At 46.8% G+C, this 21,678-nt stretch overlaps 2 protein-coding genes across 2 annotated transcripts in view; one reads left to right on the forward strand and one right to left on the reverse strand.

The window, feature by feature from the left end:
- Positions 1-18,773, forward strand: part of PPTG_11709 (hypothetical protein) — a 36,241-nt gene extending 17,468 nt beyond the window's left edge. The window contains exon 9 of the mRNA XM_008906840.1: positions 19-18,773. Coding sequence (XP_008905088.1) covers positions 19-18,713 — 18,695 coding nt within the window. The 3' untranslated portion in view covers positions 18,714-18,773. The remainder of the gene's footprint in view (positions 1-18) is intronic.
- On the reverse strand, positions 18,717-21,464 carry PPTG_11710 (hypothetical protein; the record flags this gene model as incomplete). The annotated part of the gene is made up of 1 exon (XM_008906841.1): positions 18,717-21,464. The coding sequence occupies one exon, from the start codon at positions 21,462-21,464 to the stop codon at positions 18,771-18,773; it is 2,694 nt and encodes an 897-aa protein (XP_008905089.1). The 3' UTR covers positions 18,717-18,770.
- Between the last annotated feature and the right edge of the window lie 214 nt (positions 21,465-21,678).

A 21,678-nucleotide genomic window follows, 5' to 3' on the forward strand; every position in this document is an offset into this window, starting at 1 on the left:
ATCTTGCTCACTACATAGTTTCACGAGAATCCATTACGGGTGGCATAGTGTCTTATGCGGATCCTGATGCCCTGGACAGCGTCCAGTTCGCGATAGTAAAAGGAAACCCTCCCAACCCCGTGTTCTTTGTGAACAAAAACAGTGGCGAGATCACTGCAAACATCGATCTACTGAGCTACGAGCTCCAGAGTAACTACGAGCTCCAAATCTCGGTTACTGACAGGTTAGGCTTGGCTGCTTTGTCAACGATCCGCATCGCTGTTGTGGATGCCAACGAACCACCGGTTGTGAGCGAAATGGTTTGTTATGTTGCTGAAAACACACCTACTGGGTCACCAATTTGCGCTATACCCGCTTCCGACCCTGACCGCTCTGAACTAGCCACCGGTAAACTGGTGTACTACTTAGCTCAATCGTCCAACAATGGCGAGGATACAACATTTCAGATTGATCCGATTTCAGGAATGTTGCAGGTTGCAAATTCAACTCTTCTCAATTTTGAAGTAAGAAAGAAGTTGGTGGTTACTGTATGCGCAAGGGATGGTGGGAGTCCATCGTTAATCGGATGCGGCACCACGACAGTCTACATTACCGACATCAACGATGCGCCAGCAACAATTACTCCACAAAAATGTGAAATAGACGAGTACATTTATGACTATACTGATGAACAAGTCGGTCGATTGGTTGGCACCGCGGTATGCAATCTCACGGTTCTTGATGAAGACAATAGCGGATCCGCGAATACTTCCTGGAAAAATCACGTTTGGCAGGTGGTAGAAGCGGATTCTGGATGTCCATTTAATGTTAGTGCACAAGGTCAAGTTGCGGTGAGTACTCCTCGATCTGTCAGTTATGAACAGCAAAAAGTCTGGTCTTTACTGGTCCAAGCAATGGATTTGGGAGGTTTATCAAGCACCCCACAAAGAATCGAGATAAGTATTCTAGACATCAACGAAAAGCCGCAGATCAATGCAACTACGTTCTACATCGACGAGAATTCGGTCGCTGGTACCTTGGCTACAGGAATTATTTCCGTGTTTGACCCTGACATTCGAAGCGATGGTCAGTCGGATACTCCTATTGTGAGCTTGGTTGAAGAGGTCGACACGTTTAACGTTGCGAACAACAAAATCCAACTGCAGCGTGATACCCTAGATTTTGAAACCAAGCCTTCGTACGTGATTTCAGTCGTGGCAACCGATCAATCTGGAGCAAAAAGCAACGTTCAGAAGATCAATATTGTGGTGAACAACGTCAATGAAGGGCCGACTATTGATCCTATGCAGGTTTCTATTCTCGAGAATCAGCCCGCTATGACGAAGATTTTACCAGCGGTTAAAGCCAAGGATCCCGACGGAGATAGCGTGTCATTCAGTCTAGTTTCTGAAACACCGCAGGGTGCTATTACGCGAGCTCCGACTGCATTTGGAATTGATACGATAACGGGTGTTTTGTTCCAACAGGTGGACCAATTAAACTACGAAGAAGCTAAAGAATATGCTCTGGTTGTGAAGGCACGAGATACCGCTGGGCTATTTTCAACCGCTATTGTCACGGTCATCATCACGGATGTTAACGAAGCGCCAAGCATTCGAGATCAGACCGTCAGTATACGTGAAAATGTAAGCATTGTCGCATCAGTTGGTCAGCCATTTGCTACAATGTCATCCGACCCGGACTTGAAAAATGGATTGGAGGTGCTGACGTTTACGTTGACCAATGCCAGTCAGTCTCCTTTTTCTATTGACTCAAAATCAGGCCAAGTGATTACCTCTGCCCATCTCGACTTTGAAACAGTGTCAGTCTACAATTTACGTGTACGTGTTATGGATTTAAACGGTCTATCGGATGAAAGTAACTTCATGGTAACTATTCTCGATGTTAACGAACCACCAGTCATTGGGCCTTTCAGTATATCGGTACCAGAGAACCTCGTGCCAGGATCCATTCTTGGTGACCCTATCGTAGCCATTGACCCGGAAGCAGGGTCCAAACTTTACTATGATCTTATTGGGACAAGTGACATTGTGACTGCGTGTATCCGAATTAATTCCTCCACTGGACAGCTGTCATTAAAGATTGATTGCTCACTAGACTACGAGGCTTCGACGGGAAGTACCTTGTCGGTTGTCGTGCATGTTACAGATGGAGAGTTCACTGTTTCGACAAAAGGAACAATTTACATAATTGACGTGAATGAGGCGCCTGTGTTAGTGGCCTCCGAGTCGACACTGTTGAGGGAGAACTCAGTCGACGAGACAATTGTCACTCTCATAGTGGTAGAAGACCCTGATGTGAACGAATATCATCAATTCTGGATATGTGAGCAAAGCCACTCAAACACCTTTCGAATCCAACCAACCGGTCTTAATACCGCAGAGATTGTTGTGATGGACTCCAGTGTGTTAAACTATGAGAAAAATCCATATCTTTGCGTTGATGCGTGTGTTAAGGACAGAGGCAACTTAACGGCAAAAGCACGGTATACCATCAATCTCGTGAATGTGTTCGAGCCGCCGTACTTCGTGCAGGATATCATACAATTCACAGTCGAAGAGTCAATTCGGGTTGGGAGTGATATCGGATCGCCGCTAACTCGCTTGGTTATTGATGAAGAAAATCTGAATGTCGACATTGGATGTTCAGTTGAGATAAGCATCGTGAACAGCACCTGTGGTCATCGTGCATCGTTTTCTGTGGATTCTTGCGGCCAAATAACCTTATCTAGTGGTGGATTGGATTACGAGACTATGTCGACGTGTGTGGTGTATGTTTTGCTGCCAGCGACGAGTATTTACAACGCAAACACTTCATCTTTACCTCTTGTGGATACTATCACTGTGGTTTTAACAGTAACTGACGTGAACGAACCCCCTGCATTCCAGCAGAACTTGTATCAGTTTGGCCTAGCAGAGTCTAGTGGCGAAGGAGCTTTAATAGGGGTATTGCCAGCAACAGACGTTGACACTGGTGATGTTCTATCATTCCAGTTGCTGAATGTTGAAACTGGATACGAGGGGGTGTTTAAGGTGTCCGTATCGGGTGAAATTACACTTGCAGGATTGCTAGACTACGAGAAAAAGCAGTCTTATCAAGTTTCAGTCCGCGTACTCGATCGGCAGGGGGCCTACTCCGATTCGAGCGTCGTTATCAGTATTACAGACACAGAGGAGCCTCCAATTTTTCAAGCTAGTCATTACAGTTTTGCTATTCGGGAGAACTCACCCGTCCAAACGGTTGTTGGAGATGTTGTCGCGATCGACAGCGACACGTATCAAAACAAGACAATAATCTACAATATTATCAGTGGGAACAATTTCGGCGCTTTTGCAATTCTGTCAATTGCTGGAGATGGTAAGATAGTGGTGGGCTCACAACAAGCACTTGATTATGAACGACAAGAGTCGTACACTCTACTGGTGGAAGCGACCGACAGTATCCAGGGAGGAGTGCGAAGTTTTGCAACGGTATCCGTGAGCATCAAAGATGTTAACGAAGCTCCACAAGTGCATCCAGTGAGAGTCTATATTCCTGAAGATGCTGTGATTGCAACTCCGATATTCTCGTCTTCCGCACTCAATGAAACCTTCACAGGGAAGCTATTTGCTTCAGATCCCGATGACAAAGATACATTGACGTTTACAGCGACAGACTCAACCGATACGTTTTCCATTGACTCTGTATCCGGTGCTGTGCTATCGAAACGATTACTAAATTTCGAGAGTAATTCCTACTATTCAATCTACATTACGGCAACAGATGATAATCTGTCAGCAACTGAAATTCTGGAGATCATCATTTTGGATCGCAATGATGTTCCGATTGTCACATCCACGACATTCACACTCGCCGAAAATCAACTTCGGGACTCTGTTGTTGGTGTTACTCAAATCACTGATGAAGACTTTAATCAGCAGCATTTCTTTACGTTAGTTGAAACTACTCTAGTTTTAAGAGACAACTCGACGGAAGTTAGACCCAACAATGACGTGGTTTCGGTTGGACTGTCATCGGGCTCTATTCAAGTTTTGAATGAAAGTGTGTTTGATTATGAAGTGGTACGTCAAGTGGTGATCGTGATAACTGTGAGTGATGACGGTAACCCGATTAGACAAAGCGCGGGGTCACTGACGATTGATTTGACGAATGAAAACGAGCAGTGTGCTTTTCCTGAAGTAGTTTTGACGCTTTCGATTTCTGAAAACGTGATTGGAGTGGCTGGTCACGTCCTTGCAATAGATCCGGACGCAAACACGTCGCTATCGTGGGGTTCGCTGAGCTATTACATGATAGACGATGAAATGTCGAGTAACGCTGTGTCACTTTCGAACACTGGCGAAGTCCTCGTAAAAACTCCACTAGACTTCGAGATTCAACGCAAGATCGTATTTAAGGTCGCGGCAGTTGACGGCGGGAGTTTAGTTTGTTCGACTTCAGTTCAATTACTGGTCGAAGATAAAAATGAGCCACCTGTCATTCAATCCGACCACTTTTGGGTACCAGAGTCTGTAGACGGGAATTTGGATTGGGTGAGAGCGTATGATGGAAGTCACGCTCGAATATTGGTTTGGGATCCAGAAAATGATACAGTGACGGTCTCGCAGAACTCATCGGACTATATTTCAGTTTCAGACGACGGTTTGATTTACCTGGAGAAGCCTGTTAATTACGAAGTGAAGTCGTGTTATGATCTTTTAGTTACCGCCACCGACTCCCATGGACTCCAGACGAGCGCAATTGTGCGGGTCGAGATAGTAGATTTGAATGAGCCACCAGTATTTACGCCTCAACCAACACTGACAATCGCTGAAGATGCGTCTAGAGGAGCGGTCTTGGGAGTAGTGGGATCCGCCTACGATCCTGATGAATACGACGTGGTTTCTTACAAACTTGAGTCGGCAACAGATCGCAATGGGTTGTCTGTGGACATGTTCATGATTCATTCATGTGATGGAGAAGTTCGCATGAGCAAGTCTAGTGCACTCGATTACGAGGCAAATGATCGATATGTTCTTACGATTAGTGCAGCCGATCGTGCTGGTTTAAAGGCGTTTTCGAAGCCTCTGCTTGTAGAAGTTACTGACGTCAACGAGCCACCGCAATGCCGGGATGAAATACTATCCATCTTAGAAAATGCCACAGCAAACGAGCGATTTGGTCCGATCGAGTGGAGCGATCCTGATTCGCCAATCAAAAACAATATCACGGTGTTTGAAGTGATCAGCGATACCGATGAAATTGGCTATGAGATATTTGAGATTCAGTGGGGAAACGATCAGTATTGGATGGCTTTGCAAAACTCTGGTAGTCTCGATTATGAGTCGATGAACCTGTACACTGTTCGCGTAAAAATTGGCGACAGCTTCGATTCAAGAAATGACCCCTCCGCGACTAGCGTTGTGTCTTCTCTGTCCTCAACGTGTACTATTACAATCCATGTTCTAGACGTGAACGAGCCGCCCATCGTTTCAAGTATTATCAAGCGAGAGGTCGAAGAAAACGCTCCGCTGTATGTCAATGTGGGACTGCCGATCGAAGTAAATGATCCGGATGCAGCTGACGTGCTCCACTACTCAAATGCCAACCACCAAACAAATCCAGTTCCATTTACGATGGACTATAATACTGGCCAACTCCGTGTATCTGGAGACCTGGATTACGAAACTCAAGCGCTGTACTCAATTAATGTTATAATCGAGGATTCAGCCTTAAACACGATTACAACGCTGTTAGAAGTCTCTATTATAGACATCAACGAGCGTCCTCAACTACCTCGGAACTGTTTTGTTCGCGAAGATGGCATTACTGAAAACCGCTACGAATACAACAAGGATGTGTGTATCGAAGCGAACGAAGATGTTGAGGTTGGAGCTTTGTTACACCACTTTGAAGCGCTGGATCAGGACAGTAACCAACGTCTATTCTATTCTGTGAGCGAGACATCAAACCCCTTTGTTCGAGTTGTTCAAAACGACGATCGAAGTTGTGAGCTGATCTACAGTCGTGCGATATTCGACTATGAAAGTTTAAAGATGCATCGAGTTCAACTCACCGTTACAGACACAGGTAAAGGTTTTCTGTCGGATACAGTAATGGTCTTCATTTTCATTGTGGATGTCAACGAGCCTCCGAGCCTTCTACAAGCCTCAACACTCAATCTCGTAATTGCGGAGAATTCTGTGAGTGGACAGCTACTTGGTCAATTGCACGGTGTGGATCCTGAAGGCGATTCCTTCACGTTTTCATTGAAAGGTTCTAGTCCAGTCTCAAATACAATTGAAATTCGTGATGATGGCCAAATCCGAACAACCGGAGCTTCTATCGACTATGAAGCGTTAGCTAAGATGAACTCCCTTTGGGCGGAGCCCGTGCTAACGATCCGTGGTACAATCAACTCGTTTGACGCTGTTTCGACAGCCTTCACTTTTGTCATAGCGGTGGTAGATGTCCCTGAGCCACCTTCCTTTAGCTTCAAGCAATATTCCTTAGCTGTTCATGAATTGGCCAGTGCAGGGGTCATTGTAGGTGCACTACAAGCTACCGACCCGGACTTCAACGATACACAGCGATTTACGTGGGATACGACAGATGCAGCCACTAAAGCTGCCAGTAGCGTGTTCGATGTCGACGATAAGTCTGGTATAATTTCGCTGATTAAAAAAGGCGTTTTGGATTCGGAGACGACTCCAACATACAAACTTAAGACAGTTGTGACCGACTCAACCGGTTTAACAGATTTATCGACTGTGGTTCTTACGATTGTGAACGATAATGAGCCACCGAGTTGTCCTTCACTTCAGTGCTGGGTTCTTGAGAACGCTGCTGGTGTTTTCAAAGGTTTGCCTGGAACTCAAGGGCTGTGTCAAGCGGAAGTACAAGACTTGGATATAGGTCAGAAACACACGTTTCAGTTACTGTCCTATCCTGATAGTAGTATCTTTTCGATAGATTATGCAAGTGGAGTAGTCCGGTTTACGTCGGGGCAACAGATCTACGCTAATTTCGAGGTGCAAAGCGTATATCGCCTCCGTTATCAAACGAATGACATCCCGGATACCGGCGTATCGTTGAGTTGCAGCAACGAAATCGTTATCAGTGTCGTGGATGTCAATGAAGCACCTGCAATTTCAGGAAGACAGTCTCTTATTGTAGCAGAGATGAGTACAGACGGGACTATTGTGGGCACGGTCAACACGATTGATGAAGACAACGGAGACGTGCTGACATTCTCTTTACTCGATTCCTACTCGCCATTTACGCTCGAAACAGATACGGGAGTTTTGAGAGTGGCTAATGGCTCTACGATTAACTTCGAGTCTGCACCGGTGATGTATATTACTGTCGCTGTGACGGACCGCGAGGGCCTTCAAGTGGTGGCAACATTAACTGTCACGGTGCTAAACGTCAATGATCCGCCAATACTGCAGTCAGCGAACTTCACAGCGGCCGAGTATGCTTTATCAAGGAATGGTGACACGTTTGGGACTCGAAACTTGGAGTTGTTAGGATCTCTTCATTGCTTTGACGAAGACACGAGTGACGAGTTGTCTTTCTCGCTACTGGACGATACTTCTGCCTTTGTGGTTGAAACTAAGAGTGGAATGTTCTATGCTGAAACCCGAAATCTTGATTTCGAGACAACGCGTGGTTATGCTTTGACTATCCAGTGCTCAGATGGTCAAACAACTGCTATATCAACGTTTTGGGTATTTGTGAAGAACATTAACGAAGCGCCAATTGTAACTGGACAAGTATATCGAGTAAACGAGAACACACCAATTGGTACTGGCATAGGCTTTGTCAGTGTTTCGGATGTAGAGCACGATGATGAAAACTTTCTGACGATTGTTAATGATGCAACGAGGAGCTCCAACACGGTGTCCAGATTGCAAGATCAAGCTCCTGTATTTACCGATTCTTTGGACGTTGAGTGGATGAACATTCCCGAGATACTACAGAACGCTTTCATCGTTACCACTTCGGTATCAGAACCATTGTCAAAAGTCACGCTGAATTTGGCCAGCTCTGGTGACATATTTGTACTGGTTGAAGACGACTCCGATGTTATTCCAGCTTGGATATCGCAAAATGCGTTCGTAAAACTGGAAGGACAAACAATTACTGCTCAAAGCAGTACAAGTGCTACCACCTATGAGATCTACATTCGAGCAAATTCAGGCGGCGATTTCGTGATTCCAGACACAACAGCGTTCAACATGCTTTGTGTTTTTGGCGCATATCCTTCTCCATTGGAATATTTCATTCACGGGTCCAGAAGCAACTGGTTCGACGTCTCGACGTCTGGAGAATTGCTACTAGCTACCGTCACTCTCGACTATGAATCAATTGCAGCTATAGACCAACCGGTTCAAATCAGTGTGAATGTCGTGGACAGTGGAGGTTTAATGGGAGAGGCAACACTTTCTATCTACGTAGACGACGTAAACGAGCCACCTGTAATCATTAGCTGCTGCTTTGAGATCACAGAGAACCCGACCATTGGCTCGATGATCGGCGAACTCTCAGGAACCGACCCGGATTTATCAGATCAAATTACGTTCGAATTGGCCTTCCCATCCACAGATATATCACTGACATCAAGCGGTAATATGTCCGTTCGTGATAGTTCATTGTTCGACTACGAACGGAATTCATTGGTCACAGTTCGTGTACGTGCTACTGACAGAGGTGGGTTGGTCTACGAGCGCGAGATCCAGATTAAAGTCTTGGATGTGAACGAGCCACCGATTTTCCAGCAATCATCGTACTACTTTGGTGTTCCGGAGAACTCTGCATCTGGCTTAAATTTTGGAACCCCAATACGTGCGATTGACCCGGATCGTGGTCAGACTGAAAACTTGCGTTACGAACTTGTGAATAAAAATGATGGAGGATTACCATTCCGACTTGAGAGCTGCTCCGGTCAGCTCGCCGTTCAATGGGATAAATTGGACTACGAAGGAACAAACCAATACTCGTTTGGCGTGCGCGTTATAGATTCTGGTTATCCTGTAGCTTTGGAGGCGCAAGTGCAAGTGGTGGTAGACATCCTTAACGTGAACGAGCCCCCTCAATTCGCTGAGTCTGGATCATTGGTTATTCTGGAGAATGCTCCAACTGGAACTTTTATCGGGAAAATTATTGCTACAGATCCAGATCAAGCGTCAGTGTTGACATTCCGTACCAATGCGAGTAATTATGTTTCCATAACAGACAGTGGAGAGCTATATGCAGCAGAGCCATTCGACTACGAAACGATGCCTATTCTCTTTATTTCGATTACTGTCAAAGACAGTAGCGTGTATTGTGATCCTACATTGGATGCTGCAAGTTGCAAGTCTATGTCGACGATTATGAATGCTGTTGTATTGATACGAAATGTCAACGAGCCGCCATCTCTCACTGCTGGTACATTTACTATCCTAGAGAATCTCTCCCCGGGATCACTAGTTGGAAAGCCGGTCAAGGTTGTTGACGTCGATGGAACAGTTGGAAATAGCTCCGGGTTTTGGATTAAAAGTGGCGTATCGAGTGGCAATGCATCTGAATTTTTGATTCGTAGTGATGGCCAACTTCTGACACTCGTGCCCATGGATTTTGAAAGCAAAACTGAATACGAATTAGAAATAGCATACACTGACGGTGAATTCACGTCCTTTCTCGATATTAAGGTCAGTGTGCTAGACGAAAATGAGCCGCCTTCCGTTGTTGGGGGGATCACTGGATATGTCCAAGAAAACAAGCCTGCAGGCACCACAGTTTTGGTTGCGCAGTTTACTGATCCCGATCAGACTTCAGCAAACGTATTCACACTAATGGACAGTTATGTTCCTTTTAGAATGGACCAGCTCAGTGGCGTATTGCAGACAACTCGTGCATTGGATTATGAAAAAGATCCCACTACTTTTAATCTAAACGTGAGAGTTTGCGACGCTGCTCACACTAGTTTATGCGGGAGCGGATTTGTCACTGTTAACGTCCTCGATGTTCACGAGGCGCCATCAATGGATGATCTAATTTGTACGCAAGTGGAGAACACAGCAGTGGTGCTGACTGAGCAAGGGGCATCTGCGTGCACATTTATTGCTATTGATCCCGATAAAGCTTCATGCTCTTTCTATTCGATTGTCGGAAGCACTTCTTCATATCAGTTGGTACATGACACAATTGTCAATGGAGTCGCAACAACCAAAATGCTGGAGCCTACACTATGCACAAGTGGCCGAGTTGGCCTTTCTTGGAAAGCATCATCCTTGCCAGACTACGAAGTGCTGTCGCAGCATGTGGTGACTGTCCGAGTTTCGGATGAAACAGTGAAAACGACTGGGTTTTCGGCTGATAGCCGAGTTATCGTAAATATCGTCAATGCCAACGATTGCCCCACATTGGCCGCGTTATCCTTCACAGTACGTGAGCGTTCAGCGGCAGGTACACAAATCGGGTACCCACTACCCGGCAAAGATCAAGATGTTGCTGATACTCTGACATATTCCATTGTTAAGTCGAACGCTACGTCCGGATTAATTGGAATTGACGCGACGACTGGGCAATTGACGGCGGCGAGGGCACCTTCCGGGAGCGAGTTAGTGTATCCAGCGCAGTACACTGTGACTGTTTCTGTGACCGATAGCAGTGTCAGTCGCTGTTCGACTACTGCTGACATCAAAGTATTCACGACGAAGTCCAATTTTGCGCCAGTTTGGAGTAGCACACTACCAGCCTCGTTTGACATTAATGAAAATTCTGCAACAGGGACCCAAGCTGGCGCTTTAATCTCTGGTTTCGTGGAAGATCCTGATAACGACGTGATCCAGTTTACGCTACAGTCTAAGACAGACGCGTACTGTGCAGATACCTTCAGTGTTGGTTTGACAAGCGGAGCTATTGCGCTTCGTGCAGGGATAGTCTTGGATTTCGAACAGAGGCGAACGTACATCTGTACTGTAGCAGCGTGCGACCCATTTCAAATGTGCAGCACCCATGATGTCACTGTTCAAGTCAAGAATGTCAACGAGGCACCAGTATTTAACGATCAGCAATATAAATTCGTGGTGCAAGAAAACAAGGCTCCAAACTTGGCGCTTCCCAGGTGTCTCAGTGCCACGGATCCTGATGAAGGCGATGGCTATGCTCTTACCTACACGACATCGTGCACGAATGCGACCGACTGTTCTCTCTTCTCGGTAAAAGTTGAAAAGGACTGCAGCCAGGCGAGATGTGCTCGAATTATTGTCAAGCTAAGTCTGAATTATGAGGCTCGACGTCACTACAGCTTTAATCTTATCGCACAAGACCCCGGTAAGCTAACAGCTGTGACGATCATTGTTATTGAGGTGGAGGATGTAAACGAGATTCATTCCTTTGTTGACTTTACCACTACAAAATCAGTGTTGGAGAACACGGCGATAGGTTCGGCTATTCTTCGGGTCACTACAACTGATCCAGATATGTACTCTTACCCATTTGGTACCATTCAGTATGCGCTAAGTGGGATGACTCCGCCAGGTCTGAATGTGTTCCGAATCGACTCAACAACTGGTGACTTAATTGTGAATGGCGCCATTGACTTTGAGGCTGTACAAGCATATACACTGACTATCGAGGCTCGAGATTCTAGTGGTATCAATGCCCTCGTTATTTCCAAGGATCTCATTGTTACAGTGAAAAATACTGAAGACACAACGGTGGAGGCGTTTGAGCTTGTAGCAGATAGCTCTCGTAAATTGAGCACTATCGGCGGAGAAAAGTTTATCCTTACAGGCACAAACATGGGATTCAAGCAACGAGCCGATGGTTCTGTGGTAATAAAGCTGCTCACAGTGCAATATGGAGCGTACGGAACAACTTCGCCGTACACCGCAACAAACTGTTTTCTAGTAAATGGAAATACTGGTGTTGAGTGTACCTCAGCTCCCGGAGTTGGGGCCAACCTCTACTGGAATATCACTCTGGTCATGACAGTTCCCACTATTGGTGACACGACATTCCAAGCATCTTCATCCGTTCCGTTAGCATCGTATGGTGCTCCAGTCATTGACTCGGTTGAGTGCAATACTGCGTTCCCTACAAACGGCAGCAGTGTGGATAACATTATCATCTATGGCGAGAACCTGGGATCGACACAATTGTCGAGCTCAGATGCGCAGCCTATCGTCTTGTACGGCTCCGACTTTGAGGTACAAAACTGTAAGCTGCACACTTCTACCCGTCAGTACGTTACCTGCCGTAGTGTTCTCGGTACAGGTACAAATCTCCCATTCACACTGGTAGTTCGCGGCCAGGCAAGTGCGACGTTCGCTACCAGTTGTCATTATGCTGCTCCTATTATAACTGCAGTGACAATGGCAAATGGATTGCAAACATCTGGAAGCGCTACAGTGGTGGTGAACGGAAGTGGGTTCGGATGTCAGGGCTGCGCCAATATCACGGTATGGTACATGAACACCCTCCATTCGTCCGAGTTGAATGACTGCACGGTGGTGGTTGATCATATTCAGTTGACGTGTATGTCTCTACCTGGAGCAGGAGGAGATTTCCAATGGCAAATATCCGTTGACAACCAACTGAGCGTGTTAACCAGCGAAATCAAAACGGCATACGATTTACCTCAAATTCTGGAAGTAATGGGCTTCAAGGACGCTTCTACCGCAGGAGGGACAGTCTTCCAGATACGCGGTCAAAACTTTGGCCCTGATACTGCCATATTTGTGGACCCGGTTGTTGAATATTCGTTCGATAACTTGACTATCCTTCGAGCTGTCCACTGCAAACGGCAATACACCGACCCAAAGAATCACAATTTGATTCAGTGCGAGTCCGTTGCTGGTAGCGGGTCATTCCACTCATGGCGCGTTACAATTGAGGGCCAAACTTCGCTATGGACGACACAAAACACGTCGTACGCCGGACCAATTGTGAACAAGGTCTTCCGTCCGGATGGAGAGGCAGAAATTAGGACGAGTGGTGCGCAGCAGGTGGTCATCACAGGCAAGAACTTTGGCATCATGAACGAATCCGTTATTAACAGAGTGACGTACGGAATTAACGGGAACGAGTTCACCGCGACGAATTGCTCAATTGTGATCAATCATGAACGGATTTTATGTACAACTGCGCCTGGTGTTGGTAATCGCCTTGTCTGGATCGTCACAATTGATGGTTTGACTAGTGCGACGCCTACTATTAGCTATGCTAAGCCATATATCACATCCTTGGATGGAGAGGGAGCAGTAAATGCGCTCGTTCGTGGAGGACAGACAGTAATTATTCGCGGTGGCAATTTCGGACCAAGTGATGTGGCAATTGACATTATTTCCTATGGTTCATCTGGACGAGATTATCAAGTGACAGAAGTGATCAAACACAATGATTCTACAATTGTTTGTACGACGACACCTGGTGTTGGGGCGAACCTTTCTTGGATTGTGTCAGTCGGGGATCAGGAGTCGAGTTTATCAACCTTCACAAGTTCGTATGCTCCACCAGTGGTAACATCCTTTTACCCAACGGTAGCACTAACGGATGGATCGACTCAAGTCACAATTATTGGAGAAAATCTTGGGGCGAATGTGACTTTTGCGGCGTCTCGGATGATGTTCTCGCCACCTCAATCCAGTTTATCAACGCGTCGTATTCCTACGATAGCTTTTGGAGACTTTGGCAATAGTAATTCCAGTGAATACGTGGTTGTTCGGGTCCCAGTGGGATATGGCAGTGGAGGCTCTTTGCAGCTTCTGGTTGGTACAACGAGTGTTCAAAAGAGTGCTTTACTGCCAATCAGCTATGGTTTGCCACTGATCGAATCAGTGTTCACTGATGAAGGCCCGAGTGAATGTCTGCCTTCTTGCATTCAGCTCACTATTACGGGAACCAACTTTTACACCACTGGCCGCGTGCTTGTGTCAAAGTACCCCGTCACTACGAGCAATTTTGAGGCTGCGAGCTACGAATCCTCCGTTGACTTTTCATCGTGGACTCACGATACCATCATAATACCGAAGTATGTTGGTAAATTGGGGTACGTGACCATTGTGATCGGTAGGGAGAAGATACTTAGCAACTCAGCTCCTTTCAGCTGGGATGATCCTTCAATTCTTGACTGGTATACATACAGTTCTACATGTGGCGTGCTGGATTGCTCAACGAGCTATCGTTTGGATGGAGATACAAAACTCTTCCAAACGGAGCCAATTGGAACAACTGGAGAACTTAACTACCTGTCAGCAACTAATGGTGGAGCAACGCTGAGTTTGTATGCCAAATATGTTGGTCGGAATCCTCGGATCTCTATCGGAGGCAGTACCTGTAACAATGTCGTAGTTACAACGCCCGTCATCCCATCGAGCGTAGTCCTATCAGGAGCAATTTCTGGTGTGAGTAGCATCCGATTGATATCGTGCAGCGTTCCAAGCGGTCAAGGAAGCATGCTCGCTCTCATCGTTACGCGTGGTACAACACTTAGCAGTCCAAGATACTTCAGCTACATTCCGCCTAGCGTGGATTGGGTTGGAAGTTCTGCTACACTGTCCCCTACCACAGGAAAAATGGTGACTCTTACTGGAGCGAACTTTGGCACCAACCCAATCGTTTCAATGACCTCCAGCTCTAACGCGTCTGCTTTGCTTACCATCACAACATTTGATCATTCTCATGCCACGGTGAATATTCCTGCTGGAGAAGGTCAAAACTACACCTTGAAACTTATCGCTGGGAATCAAGAAAAGTCGACGACATTCAGCTACAATCCTCCTGTGATTAGTAGCATTGAAGTAGTTGACGCTACTACAGCCGGTGGGTCTACAATGACTATTCGAGGTGAAAACTTTGGAACTCGTGCACTCTCGAATGAGCATGCAGTTTCTCTTGGTGATGCATTTTCGTGCTCAATCGATAGTATTGACCATGATCTCATTCTTTGTACGACAAGTGAGGGTCAAGGCAGTGGACATGACGTTGTCGTGACAGTGAGTGGACACGCCAATGTGGATAAAACGAAGAAATTTAGCTACGATCCACCTGTTGTCTACAGCATCAGTAGAAACGATGGACCAACTTCAGGATACACCTGTAGCTGTACAGATCCAGATCAACCGTGTGCTACCTTGGAAGCACCAATCAAGTGTCAATATCTCGAAGCAAGTTCGACAAGCTCTTCTCTCGATTCGTATTGTGTCCAAACCATTTTAGATGGTGTTTTACAAAAGGTTACTCTCACGGTGGTGGAAGACGTGTATTCTAGCAACAAGGCAGTGTATTTAAGTGAAGAGACAGATTTGCAGCTCCTGTACACTGGTGGGTTTTGGCAACTCCTTCAAAACGATGAAAGCCTTTACCGTGCTAGTGCGTCCACTGTAAGTCCACCTACGACAGGTTGGCTCGATGTTACGGTGGATCCACCTGTTGATGCTACAATGAAAGTCTACCCAGGATCTTGCTCAAAGACTGCTTCTCGTGCTTGTCCAGTGGGTACGGAGCTATGTGAGCGCGTAGCTGTCACGATTGTGGGCAAGAATTTTGGTGTGCGGTCGCTTGGCTGGCATCTTGAGCTGGCTAGTAGCGATGGATCGATTGAACCGGTGAAAGTAACAAATGATGATATTGTATACTTCAGCCACTCGACCATCAAGTTTAACCTGCCTCCTGGCCAAGGCATTTCGCGAATCGTTAATCTGACTGTCTCCGAGCTTCAGCTTGTCAATAAGTCTGTCGAATTTGACTACCAGACCCCTGAGTTGATCGGATATGAGACCAGCACGAGCAACTTGTCGACTTGCGGTGGCTACACGATAACTCTCTATGGGAAAAACTTTGGGTCAGCCAGAGCAAAGGTTCTCATTGGTGGTCGTGATGCGCGAGTTGATGGTCAGAGCTCTCATCCCAAGGCTTGTGGTTCTGACACGTGTGAATACTCGTCCAGCGGGCCCTGCATCGATATTGATACATTAGTCTGTTATCCATCGCTGTACGTCGTCAGTCCTACGTTCAACTTCCTGGACCTTTGTGATGACGACAAGGGAACGCAAATAATGTGTGAAGCTGTCGATCCTGCGGTAGATCTGGCTGAAAATCTTACCAGTCACTCAGATTTTGTTATTGAAACTACAGTTCCAGCTGGATACGGAGCCGATCTCGAAGTCTACGTAGTTGTCGATAGCCAACCTAGCAATGCCTTGACCTTCTCGTACAACCAACCTGTGATAACGGCTCAGATGCCGAATCAGCCCGATGCAAACGGTGCCAACGCTATCACGATCAAGGGCACCGACTTTGGTTGTTTCCCGAGCGATGCTATCACTATTTCCTTTGCCTCCACTGACACGGTGCAGCCAATTTCCCGAAAACTGGGTGCAGCGAGTAGTATGTCGGACTTGGAGACCGCGTTTCACGGTGAATCTTATCGACAGTTAGCTGAAACAACAACTCCAGCTGACGCAACAAACACTAGCTCGAATTCTACGGGGACTATTGTTTGGAATAGCTCTTCTGAATTGATCTGGTATCCTCCCAAGACGAAGGCTGGTATCACTAGCATTACGTTGTCGGTTGGTGGGAACGTCATGTCTGCTTCAAGCCAGACACAACTGAAGTTCCAATGTAGCCCAGGGTATTATCGAACCTCCACAGAATTCTGCGATGAGTGCCCTGAGGGTGCTACTTGTGCTGGTGGAGACGAGATGCCGTTGGCCAAACCTGGTTACTGGCGTGAAGGTGAAGTAGTTTTTGCATGTGATCCAATGTACGCGTGTTTAGGTGCCAACAGGTGTGCCGTGGGATATATGGACATTCGATGTGGTGAATGTGAGAAGAACTACCACAAGCTCAACGCTGAGTGTAATCTGTGTCCTGACAACAAATGGGGATCTGTCGCAATCGTGGTTATTTGTCTAGGTGTGGCATCCATTGTGAGCTATCTGCTGACTCGAAAAGGAGTGAGTCTGGGTCTGCTATCAATTGGTATCGACTACTTCCAGACTCTCTCGATTTTTGGTAATGCTCGGATTTCCTGGCCAGCGTCGTTGATTAACCTGTTTTCGACTTTATCTGCTTTCAACCTTAACCTGGAATTGATCGCACCCGAGTGCTTCGCATTCCAAGTATCGTTTGTGAACAAATGGTTCATCATCGAGCTTTTCCCATTAGTTGTTGCTGCCACTTCGCTCGGTATTTTCGCGGCGCTGTACGCGTACAAGCGTTTTATCAAGAGGCGGCGCACGAGACTAACATCACATTTACCTCAGCTGTTTGGTTCCACACTTGTGATGATGTATTATTTGTTCCTCTATCTCACACGAACAACTTTGGATGTGTTCAACTGCGTTGGAACCATACCGTCGGATGGGAAATTGTACATGGTGGCCATCTATACGCAGTGTTTCAAGCCTGGTGGAATTCATATGCAGCTCTTCCCATTTGCAGTACTGGCCTTTGTGGTCTACTCGCTGGGTTATCCGCTTTTCGTGCTTCTAACACTATCTCGTAACCGTGCGTTAGTTATGGAGGACCAACTTTTAAGAGCCATGCAGCGAGGGACGAGTCGACGAACGAATCCAAACTGCTGGGTATTCAGGAAGAAATTCTCCAAGCTGTACTACCAATTCAAGCCCGACTACTGGTACTGGATGGTGCTCATTATCCTGCGGAAGTTCTTGTTGGCGGGTATTGGGCTGCTCTTCCGTCAGGATCCAGTGTTCCAATTGGCTACGGCGACGTTCGTATTGTTCGTCAACTACGCGCTCCAAGTGCGTTGTCGCCCGTATATGAGCGCTTACGAGACGCAGCGAGTACTAGCCGACTACGCCAAGCGGGTATTGTTGGAAACTCGTCGAGCCAAGGCAAAAGGTGAAGCTTTCATTCAGCCCGCACATCTTCGTCTTGAAATGCATGCATCTACGGTAACTGCGTGGAAGAGCGGACACGGTGATCACGGAGGAAGTGGTGTGGCTGGCAGTGCTGCCTCGCCAGGTATACGTGGTGCGAACGAGGCTATCCTTGCTTCTCAGGAACCACAGAATCTGGTCGGATATCTCTGGGATCACAACACGGTGGAGGCATGTCTACTTTTTAGCGCTTCCCTAGTATTATTGGCCGGTGTCATGTTTGAAAGTGGTCGCCTTGGAAGCAGCGAAACTGGTTTCACCAGCGCTTCAGCTCAAATGCTGGCTATTGCGACCACGATGCTAGTGGTGGTTAGTTGTGTGTACTTTGCTCTTGTGTTGATCACGGAGCTCGTTGTTGCACTCCGACCGGACTACTACAAACGTATCACTCGTGTCCAAAAGGTTTTCAGCAGTCCTCGACGCCACCTTAAGGATGACACTGAAACAGACCATAGTAAGCACCGCCCAGCCGGGGACGACGACAGCGATAACGATGATGATGATGAACTGGAGATGGTCGCGACTATGACCCAAAACCCACTGCACTTTAACCGTGCACTGGCTGGCGCTCGTGGACGTGCCATGCGAGCCAGAGAGCGAGACGCACTTGCTGCTTTACAAGATATTCAACGTCGCGGGTCAAATCCAAGAAGAAACTCCCCACAACATCAGAGTGAAAGAGGAGTACTGTCAGATGAAGAAAATGTTTCGCGCAGGAGAAGGTCTCAGCGTCGGCGAGGTACTAAACGAGATGAAAATCTTATGGCAGAACTGACGTCGGCAATTGAGGAGACCGATGATGTGAACAAGCAACGTCGTGGCGCTGACGACTAAATCCCACCTAAATATGCTACAGATATAACATTTATAAAACATTCTTCATTTTACGAGTCACTTGGCATTCCCACTTAGCTGTCGTAACTTTTGCAGCACTGTCAGTGTCTTCAATTCACTCTGGAAACTGGTCGCCTTCTGCTCAGCACGCTCTCGCACGTTTGTTTGTAGTAGTTCGTCTCTTGTTGAGCTAGGCTTGCTGCGAAGTGCAGCATTGACGTACAAGTCTAGGTGGCTAAGATGCCGAAACGCATCCGCAAGATTCCACCAAACCGCGTGGTTCTCCTGATCATCACGCTTGACGCGCTCTAGAGCGTAAAGGTAGACTCGACAGGACACCAAATAGTGACCTTGGTCCAGCGCTCGCTTCCCTAGATCTGTAAGCAATTCCCACTTTTGTTTAGAAGTCAAGACGCGACCATTATTTCGAGTTGCACTGCTGGGCCTTGCATCGTTAATTTTCTCGAGGTTCCATTGACGTAGTGCAGCCCGCCACGCCTCTTTCGCAAACGCTACATTAGAAGCTCTAGCTTCTGATGTTTTAGCTGCTGCAAATGCTAGTTGCTCGTAACTCATTGCAGCCAGTGCTAGTATGTCCCTCTCCAAATACGGAGACGGCGGAATATCGTGAAGATACGTCAAATAGCGAACGCTTTGTTCCCACTCACCTAGCTGCTGTAATTGCACTGCAGCTAGTAGTAACCACAGGGGAAATTGTGGATGTCGTGCGAAATATTCAATCAGCTTGGCTAGTAAACGCAAGGAATCACCAAAGTGTTCCATGTGCATCATCACAACTGCAGCGTCTTGTAACACTAACGGGTCCACGCGTTTTCCAGATGTATAACTTTCAAGTGCAGAGCAATACAGTTCATGTGCTCGAGACAAGTTAAACCGGTCATAGGATGTGTACCACGTCATGTGATGCGAATAAGCAAGTGCTTTCTGCAACTCCAGGGTCAGAATCCCTTTCCTCATCTGACAAAATCGTTCTAAAATGGACGCAGCGTTCCAGAAATCACCTTGTTGGTAAAGAGCAATTCCCCGTTTCTCAAGTATTTCATCAAGTGGGGCATTTTCTGGTAGCGGGCTTCCTTCGGTCGAGGGCAATTGTGCTGCTTCATATACAGCACATCGTTTGGCTTCTTTCTTTGCAAGACGTGAAAGCAGCCACCGCGTCAGAGTTCGTCGCAGTTTTCGGCGTGCATGTTCTTCTATTAGCGCTTGCAATCGATTTCGAACCCGAAAAATCCGATAGAAGTGCTGAATTCGAGTACATGCCTCATTTCGATGTGCAAGCCGAAGAGCAATTGCAGCTTCCCGCCATTTATGGAGATAGTATTTACTCTTCCAAAAGCGCTGAATACGCCGAGCCATCACATTTTTCTTAATCTTCACGTAGGGATATACACGTCGCACGAAAAAGCGACGAATCCGCACCTCTGCCAGCTGCAATTTACGCTGTTGTTCTAAGAGTTTTGCCGCTTCGGCATCCTTCTCTTCCTTCATCAACATATCGTTATTTACTCGAGTTTCTTCTGCAGCATCGCGAAGAACCAGCAGCATTGATTTCTTTGTTCGAGCCTGTCCCAGCGCTTTCATGAGAATGACAATAAATTGAACACAAGTTCGCAAAAGAGTAATCGATGCTCGAGCCTTGGCTCTGCGCTGAGCTTCTTCACGCGCGCGACGTCGTCGGTTCGCTCGATCAATTCTCCGACAACGACGACGACGGTGAACAACCATCATCTGAATAATTGTTGCAGCTACGTGAATCTTTGCACTTTCGTTTCTCTCGGTTTGAGGTTCTACTCTATCATTGACGTGCTCGCCGTCAGATCCAGTGAAAAAATCAGAATTGTCTTCTGCCTGGAGTAATGGTACATCAAAATCTTCTGTCGATAAGCACACTCGCTCTTTAATTTCCTCTAAGATGTTTGCAACTTCCTCACGCTCTTCTGTAGTCCAGCACATTAAGGAACTCGGCGGTTCACCTTTCCACAACAGTGGAAGACGTGGGCGTCTTCTTGAGTATGGAATGTAAAGATTGGCACCCACGAGATTTCCATCTTCGTCATCATAAACTTCTTCATGAGTCACATTTACTGCATTCGTGTCTGTTGGCTGCCCCTCGTGCATCACGTTGATATTCTTATCAGGGAAATGCAACGCTTTCATCTCCAGCTTCTGTTGATAGCGGAATCGTCGTCGCCGCACCACGTGTGCACGCCAAATCGCCGCTGTCTTTTTCATTAACGCATAAGTCTTCGAGTAAAAAACCAGGTCATCTACTCCACTTCGATTCTGATTTGGGTCAGATTCATGGTTACGCAGTGCCTCTGCTTTTTCACTTCGGAAGCGATACCAGTCAAACACAACTGCCGAGTTCTCGATCCACTGGGGCTGCACGGGCTGTATCCACCCAGAGTTATCCTTTTCTTCAATCGATGATGCCACCTGCAGCGTCGAAGTACTACTGTTAGTGTTTTCTGATCTTGGTGAGTTTCCTTTCCGCTTTTGAGGTGAAGACTGTCGCTTCCGTGTTGGCGACCCAACCGATGGCTTGGGTCTAACATTGAAGACAACCGACGTGCCTTCACATTTTTCGCACTTCCAGATCGGCGATGAACCATTGGAATCACTTTGAGAGTTTTGCTGTTGTCTTCGGATGAGGAACGCAGGATGTTGCTTGAGCGGAGGCGAAAAACAATATAGATGACAGCGGAACGAGCACGTCGAACAGTGGACCATGAGTTTCCCATTCAGGTCACTTTTACAGCGATTGCAACATTTTAAAGGTAATCCACGCTCTGGTTCGCCATCAAGTACTGCGGCTGCTTTTCGTCGGCGTTTGAACAGTTTCGTCTGGATTACGTTGAGATTTCCATCGTCTAAGACCGATTGCTGTTGATCTTGTCCACCTTCTACTTCATTGCCTGGATAAAGAATTGGACTACCTACGTGG

This window comes from Phytophthora parasitica (genome assembly GCF_000247585.1).
Source record: "Phytophthora parasitica INRA-310 unplaced genomic scaffold supercont2.25, whole genome shotgun sequence".
NCBI classification, from domain to species: domain Eukaryota; phylum Oomycota; class Peronosporomycetes; order Peronosporales; family Peronosporaceae; genus Phytophthora; species Phytophthora nicotianae.